At 43.9% G+C, this 16696-nt stretch overlaps 1 protein-coding gene across 1 annotated transcript; it reads left to right on the forward strand.

Annotated features, from left to right (window-relative positions):
• Positions 1 to 291: 291 nt before the first annotated feature.
• On the forward strand, positions 292 to 3071 carry TSPY4 (testis-specific Y-encoded protein 4). Its single transcript, NM_001419216.1, is given in 6 exon segments — positions 292 to 784; positions 1391 to 1468; positions 1597 to 1708; positions 1808 to 1953; positions 2061 to 2142; positions 2842 to 3071. Coding segments are annotated over 6 exon segments (795 nt in total). The 5' UTR covers positions 292 to 430; the 3' UTR covers positions 2865 to 3071.
• Positions 3072 to 16696: the final 13625 nt, after the last annotated feature.

A 16696-nucleotide genomic window follows, 5' to 3' on the forward strand; every position in this document is an offset into this window, starting at 1 on the left:
TGAGGGCACAGGGCTTCCATGCCCAAGATTCCAAAGGCCACGCAGCCCGCGTGTGCCTGGATGCAGCGCTACCTGGCGCAAGCCCCGAGGGCTTCTCAGAGGAGGCATAGCTCGGGAGGTTGGGACTGCAGGCCAGCCTAGGTTGCTGCTGCCCGGGGAGACGCCCACCGCCCTCGCACTGACTGGCCGCCAGGGGAGAACCGCGGTCTTGGAGGGGCTCCTGGTGCCCTTTGGTCTCCATGTCTTCCCGCGGCTCCCTGCGCCCTTTGCGCGCAGTCCCTTAGGGGGCGCCTGCTAGCCCGGCGCATGCGCCCTGAGGGCCCGCCGTCCCACCGGCTGCGGTGAAGGGCAGCGGCAGGGTTCCTGCGGTGAGGGTCCGGCAGCACAGGCGGTGGTCAGTGGGAGTCCGAAGGGGGGCACCGTCTTCAGGATGGAGTCTCTACAGGAGGGGGAGGCCGGGGCGCAGAGCGAGCAGGTAGCTTTGGGGGAGGAGGCGGTGCTGGGAGCGGATGACATAATGGCGGAGGTGGAGGTGGTGGCCCACCAGGAAGCCGACGAGAAGCGGCAGGAGCAGGTCCAGCGGGCACAGCCTGGCCCTGGGCCCATGAGCCCAGAGTCTGCACTGGAGGAGCTGCTGGCCGTTCAGGTGGAGCTGGAGCCGGTTAATGCCCGAGCCAGGAAGGCCTTTTCTCAGCAGAGGGAAAAGATGGAGCGGAGGCGCAAGCCCCACCTGGACCGCAGAGGCGCCATCATCCAGAGCATGCCTGGCTTCTGGGCCAATGTTGTATCCTTTGCAGTGTTTCTTCTGCTTTTCCAGTTGAGAGGTGCTCTTGGGAAGTGTAAGGAACTTACGGGCGGCTCGGCGTCGATGTGACCATTTGGGGAACACGGGTGAGTGTCCACAGACAAATGTGGCTGAAGAAAGCCAGAGCAGACACGGGTACTATTTTCCTGCGTGCGTGAGAGAAACGCTTCATGGTGCCAAGCAGCAGACGTTTGGGGCATCTTTCTGAAGAGCAGAAGCGAGTTCTCAGCAGAACACGTGTTGCTGTGAATCAAGCTATTGTTAAGGGACTGTGACTGCTCCGCCTTGCCAGTCCGATCTGGGACTGGGCTTCTTCGGGTATGAGCAGATTCTGCCAGGCCTCAGACACCGGCAGTTCTCTGCATATCGCCCCTCCCCGTGTCAGTGCGGTCAGCCTCACAATGATACACCCTCGGTGAACCCCGAGAGGTCTGAATTCAGGGGGAGGGAGAGGAGAAAGGGAGGTCATTCATGGATGCAGATCTGAAAAAATCCCCTAGCCGCCCCTCTGGGTGCTCTTAGGCCTTCCCCGTTGCTTCTAGCTTTTCTTTCCGTTGCATCTCAAGGCTCTTTGACCTCAATCAGATTGCAAACCACCCTCAGATGTCGGCCCTGCTCACTGACCAAGATGAAGACATGCTGAGCTACATGATCAACTTGGAGGTGAGGCCGGGAAGACTAAGGCTGGAGGGTTGAGTGGGGGAGGGCAAGGGACATAATTTATTCCTGCAGGCAACAGTGGGCACCTCAGCCAAAAAGGTGTTTAAGCTTTCTCCACCTTGTCCGGACAGGTGAAAGAAGCGAAGCATCCCGTTCATCTCTGCCAGATCATGTTGTTCTTTCGGAGTAACCCCTACTTCCAGAATAAAGTGATTACCAAGGAATATCTCGTGAACGTCACAGGTGACAGGTGGCTCCCAGGATGGGTAGTGGAAGGAGGAAGGTGGGTGGATCAGTGCCAACGTGTTCCAGCCCCCTTACCAAAACATCCTCTGTCTGTAGAATACAGGGCTTCTCATTCCACTCCAATTCAGTGGTGTCAGGATTATGAAGTTGAGGCCTATCGCCGCAGACACAACAACAGCGGTCTTAACTTCTTCAACTGGTTTTCTGACCACAACTTCGCAGGATCCAATAGGATTGCTGAGGTGGGTCCTTGCTGGGAAACATGAGGAATGACCCCGGTGTGTTCCCAGCTGCTTGGGTCACCAGTCTGAGCTCTCATGAGGCCTTTTCCGGTTGATTCCCCTGACAGATCCTATGTAAGGACCTGTGGCGCAATCCCCTGCAATACTACAGGAGGATGAAGCCACCTGAAGAGGAAACAGAGATTTCAGGTGAGGCGTACAGTTGGAACTGGAGCTGTCTGATACCCGGGATAAGGGTGTTGACACACCTCTCTATTCAGGGAGCCTGGAGGCTCATTTCAGAAATGTAGAACCTGGGGGTCCGTCTTATCCATGTGGAAATTCCTTGAGAGGAAGACACAGCATGACAGAATCCAGGACATTCATGGCATTGGGCTGAAAAAGGCACATGAGACACTGCACTGCAAAGCAGGTTATAACTGTGGAGTCTTAAGCCCGGGGAAGCATAGTGCGTGTCCACACTCACTGAGAAGTAAAGCCGAGTTATTACCTTCAATCTGTGGCACTTGGTTCCATGGCCGTCAACCCGACGGGGAGTCATCTTACCAACCCCTAAAGCTTGGGCTCCCGGAATGTGCCTGGTTGTCCTCCTTGCCACAGACCACAAAGGACTGTTTAGATCGATGGATTTCCTTAAGCTATTACCCCATCGGATTTCCGTGTGCTTTTAGTGTACAACGCGTCTTGTTAGCTGACTCCTGTCACAGAGAATACTGGAAATGGGGCAGGTATTGCAGAGAATAGTTTGTAACACATGCACGGCAGGAGGAAGTTGAAGAGATCACAAAAGGGGAAGGGGTAGTCTTTTCTCAGCAGGCCGTAAAATTAAAACATTTTAAATGGTGGCTCAGAGGAGATGCAATTTGACATGTGTTTGTGTTTCTCTAGGGAACGCGCAGATGTTGGGTTGAATATGATGGAGCATCGGACACAGGTGCTGTGTTCACCTAACACGGCAGAACTCCTGAAAACTTACTACAGTATGCAGGATGTCAGCACTCAGCATGGTCTTGTGCACAGGAACTAAAGGACAAGCAGATCCAGTCACAGCAAATGAAGACAGGAAGCGGGGTGGGGGAATTGAATTGTATGGAATAAAAAGTAAACAGTATTAAGGATGTGTGGCTCTGTGTGTGTGTGTGTGTGTGTGTGTGTGTGTGTGTGTCTGTGTGTCTGTGTGTGTGTGTCGGTTGATCCCCTGGATTCCGCTGTCATAATGAATTGATCAATCTATATGTTTGATTCTCTTCATGAAAATGACCAGTCTGTGTGGGAGCTGGGCCTCTGAATTTGTAGAGTGAATTGGTGTGAAATGTTTTGGGATTCTTTCTATAGCACAGAGTTGGGGAGGTACAAGAAACAGAAGACAGTTAAGTTGACAGCTTACTTCATCCTATGGAAGCAGAGATAGTTCAATGACATTGGGTGATGGACACTGAGATATCCAGGGCCCAGTTTGCTGGGGTAAGGTACCTGCAAAATCCTTCATTTTGGGTATCATCAGTCACATTAAGATAGCACAGGATAATGGAAATGTTAACGTTATCTTTCGTGTCGAATTCACAGCTTATTTTTCTTTAAAGGCGAATGCATAATCTTTTTCTGGGACAATCAGCCTCTCAGGACTTCTCACACACCAACGTGAGAAGAAATGAGCACATAAGGTATATGGAAGCCTTATGGGAAAGGTTTCAGAGGCATATGAGAAGACATTCAGGATACGCCCTTTTTTTTTTTTTTTTTTTTTTTTTCTGGCGTAGGTGACTAAGGCAAAACACAAACATGCAGAAGTGAGGGGAAAGGTGGTGGATTTGTGGAATATAAGATTGCCTGAGGATCCATGCCTGGACTGTCTGTCACTTGATGACCCAGAATATGGACGATGTTGTTGATGTTTACATCTTTAGCTGGGTTAAGCTTTTCTCCAAGATGCTTCTTTAGGTGAGGAGGCGAAAATGTACGTAGCTAACACCAATGCGAGTGCATTTTGTGCATTTTTTTCTTTACGATTTTCCTTAAATTTTTATTAAAGCAATGACCTGGTCTATTAAATATAATACTATAATGTACAAATCAAACCTGGACACTTACCATAACTCTGATACGTAAGAAATTCCTCTTGGATGGTCAGAATGATCTCTACCACGTCCCCCAACGTTGCCGTCACGGTCACTACATTTACGACAGGTTTGCTACGGTCAGCAGGAACATCTTCAGAAAACCATTTGACAGAACCGGAAACTATTATAGTACCTATATCCTCCAGAGGAATGTTCATCCCGACTAGAATAACCATAATCATGGTATCCATAACCTCTAGGTGGTGGACCATCATCCCTGGTGTCTCAGGAACTCGTATGAATTCTGCTTCCGTAAGTTAAAGCAACAAATTCTAAATTATCAACTTCTCGTATCCCAAACATAACTAACTTACAACTTAAACACAATAAAGGACCAAACACACGAATAGTTGTTTCTCCAAATACTATATGCAAATGCTCAAAAGGCACATGGAAGAAATCATCATAATTAGTTATTCAGAAAATGCATTTCAAAACCAAAATGAGATAGCATACTTCACACACACTGGAATGGGAATACATTTTAAAAAGCAGGAAATATCAAGTGTTTGAGAGGACGTAGATAATTTGGAACCCGGACACAATGCTAGCTGGAATGGAAAATGATGCAGCTACTATGAAGAAATGTGGTGGTTCCCCAAGAAAATAAACACAATTATCACAGGACCAAGCAATTCCATTCTCACATACTGAGAAATGAATAAGGGTGCCCAGACAAATAGGTATGTAGAAATACAGTGGTGGAAACAACCCAAATAAAATAATGGGTCAGCAGCTTGTGTAAGGAAAGAAGTGCTACAATGTAAACGATCCTTCAGGGCATCGTGCAAAGGAAAGGAGACAGTTATAAAAAGTCCTGTATTGTTTGAGCCCACCAACATGAAATACCCGGAACAGGTACCTTCAGAGGCAGAAAACAGATTGCTCTTTGTTAGGGGCTGAGGGAAGGGAGAGAACGAAAGGAACTGCTTAACGGGTAGTGGGGTTGTAGTTTGGAGTGATGAAAATGTTCTGGAACTAGATGGAGGTGGTTGTTGCACAACACAGGTTGTATTAAGCGCCACTTAACTATTTACCTTAAAATGTTTAATTTTGTTTTGTGAATTTCATCACCACAACAAAAGTCAACAATTTTTCCATTTTTCCTTTGCCTATCCTTTGTTGCGTGTAACCCTCATCTCTTGGTGACACATGGTCGTTCTCTGGGAGGAGCCTGGCTCTCTGCGTGAAGGACCTCCGTAATTCTCTCATCCACATGACATGGGACATTGAATGTTAAAATGATTTCATATTATGTAAAGAACACAGATTCTGAAACACAATATTTTTCTTGTCTAAAACCACTTTTTACAATGATTTCTTGTATGACTCTGTCCTTCTTTCCCTAAATTCCTAGACTTCCGTGACAACTAAAACATTTCTCCCGGCTTTGGATAATCCCATGGCTCCACAAGGCCTGTTCTACCAACGAGCTGAAGGCAGACATTAATTCTTAAGTCAAAGTTCATTTTTAATTGTTAGTAACCAGTTAGTTATTATTTTTCTCAGATTACTATACATAAGATTTTTTCCATACCTACAAGACCAAGCAACTTTCAGTTTCTACTAAAACTTAAAATATAAAAGTATAACTGTGAACAAAAAATGGACTTTCTGCTATGTACCAGGAAGTGTGCTAGACGTAAGAGAAATAAAAGCAACAAGGAAAACTTAAATATGTACTTAAGTCAATTTAACGATCAACACATTAATACATGGTGCAGTGAGGACAAAATACCCACAATTTACAGTGAAGAAAAACATGTAAAATGTAAGCTGTTTTTGAAGCATAAATGGCTATTTGTGAGACACACGCTGGGAAGATTAACTCTCAAGAAGTCCAGCAAAGCACGTTGGTGATAGCATAAAGAGTAACGGGAACTAACAGGAGATTGGGGTGATGCAGTAAAACAGAACAACTTGAAAGTGTCCAGAATGCAATGATTTTCATGGTAATATAAAGGAATTCCGTACGTAATAGAAGGACACAACTCTTTAAAGCTGCGATAAACACACAATCCCCAGAATTTAAGATTCAATAAGACAGAGACCATTGGTTGGATCAAAATAAGTCCTCAAACACACTGGGAAAAAGGAGTCATTAGGTATTCATGTTACAACAAATCACTGCGTTAACAGGATAACAATATTTGTAGGAGAGAAAGAGCAAGGATGGGGCAAAAATGCCAGTTAGTCATTCTGTTACCCAATTTCAATCTTCTCATGTTCGTTTCTACTTTCAAGTACTTAACACTTCCTTAAATGTAAAAATCTGGTTGAAATATACTTTCTCAAGAATGTATTTTCAGAAAATGTGAAAGAATCTTTTCTTCTTGTGAGTCTGTCTTGGTGTCTCTCTGTAGACATTTTCCACCTTGTAAGTTTGTCTAGCTGTCTATCCATAGCTTGTCTATGCTATAGATGTATTTCCATGAATTGGAACTAAATCCATTAATAGCTTTTAGGAAATACTGACTGATTTCTCTCCTTTCTGTGAGAGTTCCTTCTAAGTTTTAATGCTGCTTGAAAGCTTTGAAGATCTATTTACACTTGTATTGGAATACTAACATACAAACAGGACTGCCATACGTTCATTTACGTAACGTTTATTCCAATATCCTTCCAACTACACTTGCACTTCCTCAGGCAAAAAGAAGAGGATATCTAAAGCATTTCAGATCACATGACATTACGCCACCTTCAAAAGTTTAGTAATACCAAAAAGATCCTGAAATGCTGTTAAGTGAAAAGCAGTTTGGAGATTAAGAATAAGGGACGGTTACATCTCCATTCATATCCTCGACAGCATTTTTAGCATCTGCAGCGTTCTCAAAATACATGCAAAGCATTTGAGCTTGCTGATTTCCCCTTCATTTCACAGAAGAACTAAATTATGTGAAAATATCTTACATTTATATAATGGACTCAACGGAGTACTAAGAAACCAAAAACGAAATTGCATTTCACATCATTACTGTGATTCTTACTACTATGTCATCTCAATCGTCAGCCTATTTTATTCCAATTTGTTCTCCACCTCCACAACACACTTACTTTTGCTCATTTTCCTTTCTCAGCAACAGGTGACCTTTACCACAGACCCTTCACCTGCTGCCATGAGAATTTTCCCAATATGAAATATAAACTTGAAAATTACAGTTTAATAACAAATAACTATTTCAACTTATGTCTCCAGTAAACATATTAACTATACATTTACTTTGGAAAAGTAGAGATAAATAGCACCGACATATTAATGTGTATGTATATGCATATATACACACGTATACATACATACACACATATATATACACACACACATACATACATACAACACACATACACATACACACACACACACACACACACACATAAACAAACATATGTATAACAGTTGCCTGCCAATATGGGAACATATTTCCCAAATATTGCTTTAGGCGTCTTTTCATTGGTTTCTAAATGGAGGCCACCAATGTTAAGCTTGGCAGGCCGATCTGCTTCCGTCAGTTTGCTGTAAATGGTTAAAAAAAAAAAAAAAAAAAAAAAAAAAAAAAAAAAAGTCTATATTTAGGTAATCATAAATAAGCCAAAAAGATAAAATTTTGTTACACACTCTGTTGAAAACTCAAGTGAGATTCCCTTACAGAGGCTGACAGCTTTCTAGTAATTCTTCTTTTTTTTTTTTCATGAAATGACCGTGACTTTTACAATGCAAAACTGGAGATGTTTACTGAGCACGTGCATTAAGGGATCAAACACGAATTCCATTATTCAAATTCTGTGAAAAGTTTTCCAGGATTAAAAATAACACCTCAGAATAAATTAACCCACCACACACTCTGTAGGATAATGTAGCCCAGCTCTGTCTTACAATTTATAGCCCTTTTCATCTTTGTATTCACATCATTCATTTATTGGTTTCAGTGTCCCAAGTTATATGAAAGAATGTGTCATCTAAAAAAATAACATTCTTTGTTCAAAGTGACCTGCCACATTACTTGTTATGAATTGTTTCTTGCTTGTTCTGCTAACACTTACATAAAACGTCCAAGCTACTTGGGAGGCTCAGGCCAGAAAATCACTTGTATCTGGCGGGGGGTAGAGATTGTACTGACTGAGATTGCACTACTGTACTCCAGCCAGGATGATAAAAACTCCATCACCATCATCGTCATCCTCGTCGTCATCCAATAAAATATAAAATAAAATAAATCCTTATGGAGCAAATTAACCCGTCACATTTCTACCCTACAGTGCATTGTACTGGTGTTCTCTATTATGCCCTGAACACATAAATCATTCTCTTGTAAAGTCACATTCGCACTTACGTTTACCGAGGCATTGTTCACAATAGCAAAGACATGGAACCAACTCACATGCCTACCAGTGATACCCTGGAAAAAGACAATGAGGCACATACACACCATGGAATAGTAAGCATAACCATACAAACGATGTGTTTCTGTCCTTTGCAGGGACATGGGTGATGCTGGAAAGCATCATTCTCAGCAAAATAACACCAGAACAAAAAGGAAAACACTGCATGTTCTCGCTCTTAAGTTGGGTGTGAACAATGAAAACACATGGATACAGGCAGGGCAACATCACACACTGGGGCCTGTCGGTTGGTGGAGGGCTAGTGGAGGGATAGCATTAGGAGAAATACCTAATGTATGTGACGGTTGATGGGTGCAGCAAACCACCATAGCACGTGTATACCTAGGTAACAGAACTGCACATTCTGCACGTGTACCCCAGAGCTTAAAGTATTTTTAAAAAAGAAATACATATAGACATATACTCTACGTGTATTAAAATATAAACAATGCATAAATTTCATCTCTATGCAAATACATATATAAATACAGATACATGTATTGTATATGTTTACGAATACTTATATTTTTAAATCCATCATATAGATTACATGGTTTATACATACATTAAATTATAAGATATGAACTTCAAAGTGTAAGTTATACTTTTCTATGACATGTAAATTCCATATTACTTGATGGACAGTAAAACATTTTACATGGCATATATTTCATGAGTTCCATGTAACACTGAGGCATAAATAATGGGAACTCTGGTGAAAAGAGTGAAATCAAATAGTAGAGGGAATTTAGAGGAAAGCTCTAAACAAAAACAGCCTACATACTCAGGATCGTTACCTGAATATTCCTTATGCCCTCAACCAAGTAACTTTAGGCAAGCACAACTTATACAGTCACATGAAAGGAGTGAGTGTATCGTCTCCTCTGCCATTCCGTTTGTTGAAGCGTCATCATTTGTTTGGTCTCTCTGCTTGATTCTGATACTCACTTACTCACTTGCAGCTTACAGTTTGTTCTCCCAGTAGCCAGAATTACACTCAGAGTAAAACCAAAAGGATAGGTCTTTGATCTCACTCAAGCATTTTCCTTCATTCTTGTCTTGCCACATGATGGGAGTATGACTCCTTGCTTCGTTCTAGTCTCAGAATTATTTCAATGGTTATTATCTCTGCCTAGAATTATCTTCCCCCATCTATGTTCCTAGATTACTTCCCTAATAATAATTACTGCCGCCCTGAGACTTTGGTAGCCTAGTGACTCTAACTAGTGATACTACAGTCTTGGCAGGCTATGATAAAACACCAGAGGAAAAGAAAAACAAAAATTTTGGCTTCAGCCTTCTCAAATATCTCTGAATATACTTTCAGCCTTCTCAAATATCTCTGAATATACCTCCAATAAATACAGTTTTTCTACATAACAACCGCTTTCTACTTAATTCCTGAAGTAATTCTTGGTGTTGGATTCATTTCATTCTTCACATTGATTCAAAGCGTATATGTAACGTGAAGGCGAATTCAGAATTTCATGTGTCAGCAAATAAAATGTTCAAAATGATGCAAAATACAAATGTGAAATTGTATTTGTGAACTTCACTGTTCTTTCAAATTATATTTAAATACCTACCCACTCAGACAATTTTTTTTTTAACTATCTGCATGTTCTCCTCAGGTGGGAAAAAAGGTATCAGAGTTCTTGAATAATTTATGAAAGACAAAATGACAATACTATACAAGGTTTAACCTATTCACAATACTGTATTCAGCAAACGGGAACATTAATTTTAAAATGAGTAAGTAAACAAAATATGTGATTTTAGTAATTCTAAAATATGTGTACAGGAAGAACATAGAAGAGGCCTTAACATACATAAACGAACAACTGAGGCTGGGCACGATGGCTCGCCCCTGGAAGCCCAGCATTTTGGGAGGCCAATGCGTTTGGATCGCTTGAGGTCAGGAGTGCAAGGCCAGCCTGAAAAACAGGGTGAAACCCAGTCTTGACTAAAAATACAAAAATTAGCTGGACATTGTGGCGTGTGCCTACAATACCAGCTCCTCGGAAGGCTGAGGCAAGGGAATCGCTTAAAGCTGGGAGGCAGCGGTTGCAGCGGGCCAAGATCGTGCCACTTCACTCCGGCCTGGGTGAGAGAAGGAGACTCCATCTCAAAAGAAACACACACACACACACACACACACACACACACACGCACACACACACATCCCAAAAACTAATGAAGCAAATAAAGTGTGTTTGAGAAAAAATGCTCACAGGAAACTCACATATCCAACAGAAAAAAAAAAAAATCCTTTAAAACAAAAGTTCCAGGAGGGGCACATAAGAAAAAAAATTTAACACTTTGCATATACAGTGCAAATAGTAACCTGAAAAGAACCACGGGGGAAGAAACTCAAAATTTACAACTAAGTGCTCTAAAAGAAGTTGAAAGTCCCTCTCCACGTCCATGTATTGCAAACTTGATCCTAAAAACTGACAGGAGCAGAACAATAAAAATATATCGGAAAAGTGGTAAAACACTTCGGGTCTCATATAAGAATTGTAATGGAAAATGCATCAGTCTGCAGTTTTTCCATACATTTATGAACAAATTACATGTTTTCATACATAAATTTGCTTTTCAGTATTCCAGGAAATTAAGTTTTATATTAATAGTAAGCAATGTTAACTAAGCAGGTGTTTACGAAGGTAACTGACACTGGGTGTCCACAACATCATTCAGGTGGGCCTTAATTCCCAGCCAGTTTCCCTCCCTGGTCACATATTGAGGTTTCCCAGCCATTCTGCAATCTCTAATTGCAAAATGAAAGGAGGCAGTTACAAAACGTCCTGCAGTGCTTCAGCCCGTTAACAGGAAATACCCAGGACGGGTAAGTTGGGAGGCAGAAACCAGATTGCTGTTTGCTAGGTGCTGAGAGAAGGGAGAAAATGAAAGGAACTGCTTGACTGGTAGTGCAGTTGTAGTTTGGAGTGATGAAAATGTTCTGGAAGTAGATGGAGAGAGTTGTTGCACAGCACAGATTGTGTTACATGCCAGGTAACGATTTCCATTAAAATGTTTAATTTTGTTACGTGAAATTCATCACCACAACAAAAGTCAACTATTTTTCCATTTTTCCTCTACCTATCCTTCGTTGCGTAACCCTCATCTCTTGGTGACACACGGTCATTTCTCTGGGAAGAGCCTGGCTCTCTGCGTGAAGGACCTCCTTCCTTTTAATTTTCTCATCCAGGTGACATGGGACATGTAACGTTAAAATGATTTAATATTGTGTAAAGATCTCAAAATCTGAAACACAATTTTTTCTTGTCTAAAACAACTTTTCAAAATTATTTCTGGTATGATTCTGTCCTTCTTTCCCTTAATTGCTAGACATTCATGACAACTTAAATATTTCTTCCGGCTTTGGATAATCCCATGGCTCCACAAGGCCAGTTCTACTAATGAAGCTGAAGGCAGACATTAATTCGTAAGAAAAAGTTCATTTTTAATTGTCATTTATTAGTTACTGAAGGTTTTTCTTTTCATATGAATTACTGATGACTACTAATGATGTAGAGAAAACAGGTAAAACCATGAAAGTCTTCGCTGAATATAAAGTTTACATACGTCGTCCTTTCTCAGCTGAAGAAGGTAAATTTTCCCATGTTCTTCAATCCGTCTCACACACACAAAGATTGCTGCCTTTGAATGACTGCACGCTAAAATTTTACATAAAAGCGCTCCCTCATCTCTAAGCGATTGGCTCTAGCTTAAACGTTGGCAAATTGACATGCACTAGTGCAGCTCTTCTCATGGTGACCAATATTTATTTTTACTGCAATTAGCAATACACCTAAAGGGGTCATTACAATGATGTACCTGTTTCAAAAATAGAAAACCTCCTCCTTTAACATACTCTTCACATGCTAATTCCTAGAGGTCAGTCTCTCACCTATGATGTGATCGCTGGCTAGTCTTCTAATGGAAATGTGCTAGCTTGTGTATTCTGAAATCAATAAATATTTAACTTCATCGATACTCTACACGTGAAATGTAAAATCGAAAATGTCAGGCTTCAGTTTCCTCCATATGATGATGGAGTCCTTGGTGAGAATTTTAATTTGTTCTGTTTAAATTTCTTTGCTTAGAACTGTTACTTTATTGTCTTACATTCTTCTGTTGAGGCGGCAATCTTACCCTTCGCAGTCTCAGCAATGTGACTTCTTTTTCAATTCTGCGTTTCACCTCGTGCTGCTTAGAACTAAATTCCCTCCTCAAATAATTTCAAATTCTACACTAAGGATGTAGTGTTAAGATTTCAACATCCCTGTACAATCTGAATGATTGCACACATCCCATATATTTACACCCCCCACATATTTCTATACACCATATCTTACTTTACACCCCCCATATATTTCACAACTCTGCACTTTTGTGGGATGCACTTAACTTAAAAATGCTGGCCTCCTTCAAGTCTACCTTTCAAGCGTTAATTTCATTAATCAATATTATTTAATATCAGGGATTGCTTATTTGCAACATGCTCTTTTACTTCTTAGTATCCTCGCATAACCAATGAGAATGCCTTGCACGCAAGTATTACTGAGGTCTCAGAAACTGGATGGCCAGGCACAGTGGCTCACACTGTGAGTCAGTGTGGAAGACTGAGGCAGGTGGACTGCGTGAGCCCAGGGCTTTAATGGCGGCTATGGCAATGTAATGAGATCCTGTCTCTACAAAAATAAGAAACAAGAAAAACAGATTTAGCTATGTGTGGTGGTGCATGCCTGCAGTCACAGCAACGCAGCAAGAGCTTGAACCCAGGAATTTGAGAGCGTAGGGAGCTATCATTGCACCAGCGCACTCTGGGCTGGTGAGAGCAAGACTCCAACCCACAAAGAAACGGAACAAACAATTTTTAGATTGGTATGCCGGGGGAACACTACCAAGGGACCAAGGAGATGGAAGAATTCCTTAAATTAAGAAGCCTTCTATCAAACAATACCGCTGGGAATTTTAGGAGAAATTAAGAGGAATTCTCCAGCAAACACGAGATTAAAACTCATGTTTTCTCACAATGTGAACCCCGGCACTTCGGGAGACAGAGGTGGGTGGATCATGTCGTCAAGAGATCAAGACCATCCTTGGCAACATGGTGAAACCGCATCTCTACCAAAAATACACAAATTAACTGGGCCGGGTGGCATGCGACTGTAGTCCCAGCTACTCGGGAGATCGAGGCAGGAGAATCGCTGGAACCTGGGAGGCAGAGGTTGCAGTGAGCTGAGATGACCCCACTGCACTCCAGTCTAGCGACAGAAGAAACCCTGAAACATAACACAAGAATCATTTTATTGGTGTGAGAGAGAGATGTGGGATAAATGCAGAGTGAAGAGAGAGCAGAATTTGATCAGTTAAATAGGTAAATACAATCTAGATAAGGACAAAAATATGTTAGGAGAAAAATGATAAATTACTGTTCCTATAATTCTGCTATGAGGAAAGCTGTATCGAAACATATGATTAGGGTCCACGAAATTCCATTCAAAGAAACTTAAATATTTACAAATCAAAAAATGACACTTCAGAAAAGTATGTTATCTTTAAAATTTGTATCATAACATACAATTCTTACAAATCCATTATGAAATATTAATTTTAAGAGTAGGCTATGTTCAATTTTAATAATCTTTAAGAATGGCCCATTTAACAACATGAAAATTTTCATATAGCTACAAAAAAGGTAGATATATTCTAATGCCTTGGTGTTGTCACAGGTAAGGAAATGCATATTCTCATATATGGCAGAGTAGTATTAATCTGCCCACTCCAGATCAATAGAGAAAAAAGTTACCACGTAATTATGTGCCTTAGAATGGAGCTACTCAGGAGGCTGAGGGAGGAGAATGGCATGAACCCGGGAGGCGGACATTGCAGTGAGCCGAGATGGCGCCACTGCACTCCAGTCTGGGTTACAGAGCGGGACTCCGTCTCAAAAAAGAAAGAAGAAGAGTGGAGCAGACAATGCAACTTCAACTTTAGAAAACATAGCTGATCAGTTCCACATGTGGTTGTTAAAACTCAAATGTTAGATTTTTGAAGGTGGGTTGCTAGAAAATACAATTGAGATACAGATCCAGGACTCAAAGGCCTCGAAATTCCCAGCCCTAGGCTGCTTGCCTGGCCTCCTCTCTGTTCCCTCTCTAATGCCGTCCCTCCCTCCCTGGAGTAGAACTGCAATGGATTGAGCCATAGGCCCTGGCTGATGATCTGGGGGACTGCAGAAGGGGGTCCACCGTAGGTCAGGTCACAGTTCAGAGCCCATTCCCCAGAGGCCAAGGAATGACCAGTGAGGTCCTTTCCCACGATGCACCTGCCACGGAACCCTCCTCAGCAATCTTGCCAAAACCCAGGCAGTCATTTTTTAGCCCAGCAGCTGAACGAGCTCAGGTAGGCAATGTTCTGCCTGCAGCTGGAGGCTCTATCTTTATGATCCCGGAACCACCGGACTGAAGTGCAATGAGACACCCCGTTCCCTGGGGGGAGAGGAGCCAGGAAGTTTCATGCCACACAGACCCTCCCACACACCAGCTCCCCTACTATGCTGGGAGGCACTCCTTACCAAGGATGCCAAAGCAATAGTCCTTCAGGATGACTTTCACTGTGGAAGTTAAAGTTGTGACAAAAGGAAATCTTCATTCAGCCGCCAGTAACTGGGGATGACTGAGTTCCTCCACCTGCCTGGCCAACAAGGAGAAACGGGATGGACTCGAAGCGACCATTTCATCTAGCTGGACTGAGGTGGCCTGCTAGCTGGAGTGAAGCATGAGTTTCCCATTCCCAGCTCTGCCACTGAGACACCGCGGGCCCCAGGGAGGCCTCAAACGGACTCAGACACTGGACCCCTCCCGCAGACCCAGGCTCCCCAGCCTGACCTGCACATCCATCGTGCAGCAAAGCAGGACTTCACCATGGTTTCTGACCCAGGACAACAACTGAGCGTGCCAAACAATTTACCTCTGGTCAAGGAGCCTCCAGACGACTCGTTGAGCAAGTCTCGTGACACCCTGCAATTTTCAAGAGCACAGAGAATCTGGAGCATCTGGCCTGTCGCCCTCGCTTGTTGCTTCTCTGTCGCTGTCTGTCGAGGAGGCAACCTCACAACTGTGGTGGTTTTTGGGGTGGGGAGAGCCAGGCCAAGAAACCTGCACTAACTAGGGAAAGGAGACAGAGGAAGTGGTTGCGGCCGAGGGCGGGGGGCGGGGTGATATAAGGCGGCTGCTTCCTCAGGGTTCAGGAGCCGCAGGAGGCCCTTGTGTGCTGGATGTTGGACACGCTCTGCTGACGTCCAGGTGTGTGGTGTCCTCTTGTCCTGGGCTTCCTGACGGGTGGGCCTGTCCACCTGAGGGAAGCCCTGTAGGTAGAAGGGGCTGCAGGGTCGTGCCTGGCGCTCCCTATGGGAATGGCTTGGGTGCAAAGGAGGTTATGTATGCTCAGGGCCTACACCCCTTTGGGTCCAGCGCCAGCAGCGGGGAGACAGGCGCTTCAGCGCTATGGGAGCCTCTGGGTCGGCAAGGCAGTGCACAACGGTGTGCACGCTGGCTGTCCATGGCCAGCCCTGGAGGCTGGCCTCCGGTACGTCTAGGGCATAGGACGGGAGCCCCTTTGGAATGCTCCTTTCCGTACAGCACCCTCCGGGAGGAAGCCTGCTACGCGGAGTCTGTATTGTCATAGACCTGCCAGAGGGCGTGCCGGCCTTCTGGCCTCTGGAGCAGACGAATTCCACCTCAGCCTAACCAAGAGACTTTCCTCCCACGCGCCCGCCCAGACCCACTTTCCCCAGGCCGCCTCGGCTGCCCTCGCCCCAGCAGCCAGAGAGACTTCTCCTCTGGATCTGCAGTATTCCATTCCATCTACCTGGCCTGCCCAGTGAAGTGAGATGTTTCATACGTGCCGTGTGGGTCAATGGCTTGCCACACTCAGGATGTCAGTGAGGGCACAGGGCTTCCATGCCCAAGATTCCAAAGGCCACGCAGCCCGCGTGTGCCTGGATGCAGCGCTACCTGGCGCAAGCCCCGAGGGCTTCTCAGAGGAGGCATAGCTCGGGAGGTTGGGACTGCAGGCCAGCCTAGGTTGCTGCTGCCCGGGGAGACGCCCACCGCCCTCGCACTGACTGGCCGCCAGGGGAGAACCGCGGTCTTGGAGGGGCTCCTGGTGCCCTTTGGTCTCCATGTCTTCCCGCGGCTCCCTGCGCCCTTTGCGTGCAGTCCCTTAGGGGGCGC

This window comes from Macaca mulatta, chromosome Y (genome assembly GCF_049350105.2).
Source record: "Macaca mulatta isolate MMU2019108-1 chromosome Y, T2T-MMU8v2.0, whole genome shotgun sequence".
Classification (NCBI taxonomy): domain Eukaryota; kingdom Metazoa; phylum Chordata; class Mammalia; order Primates; family Cercopithecidae; genus Macaca; species Macaca mulatta.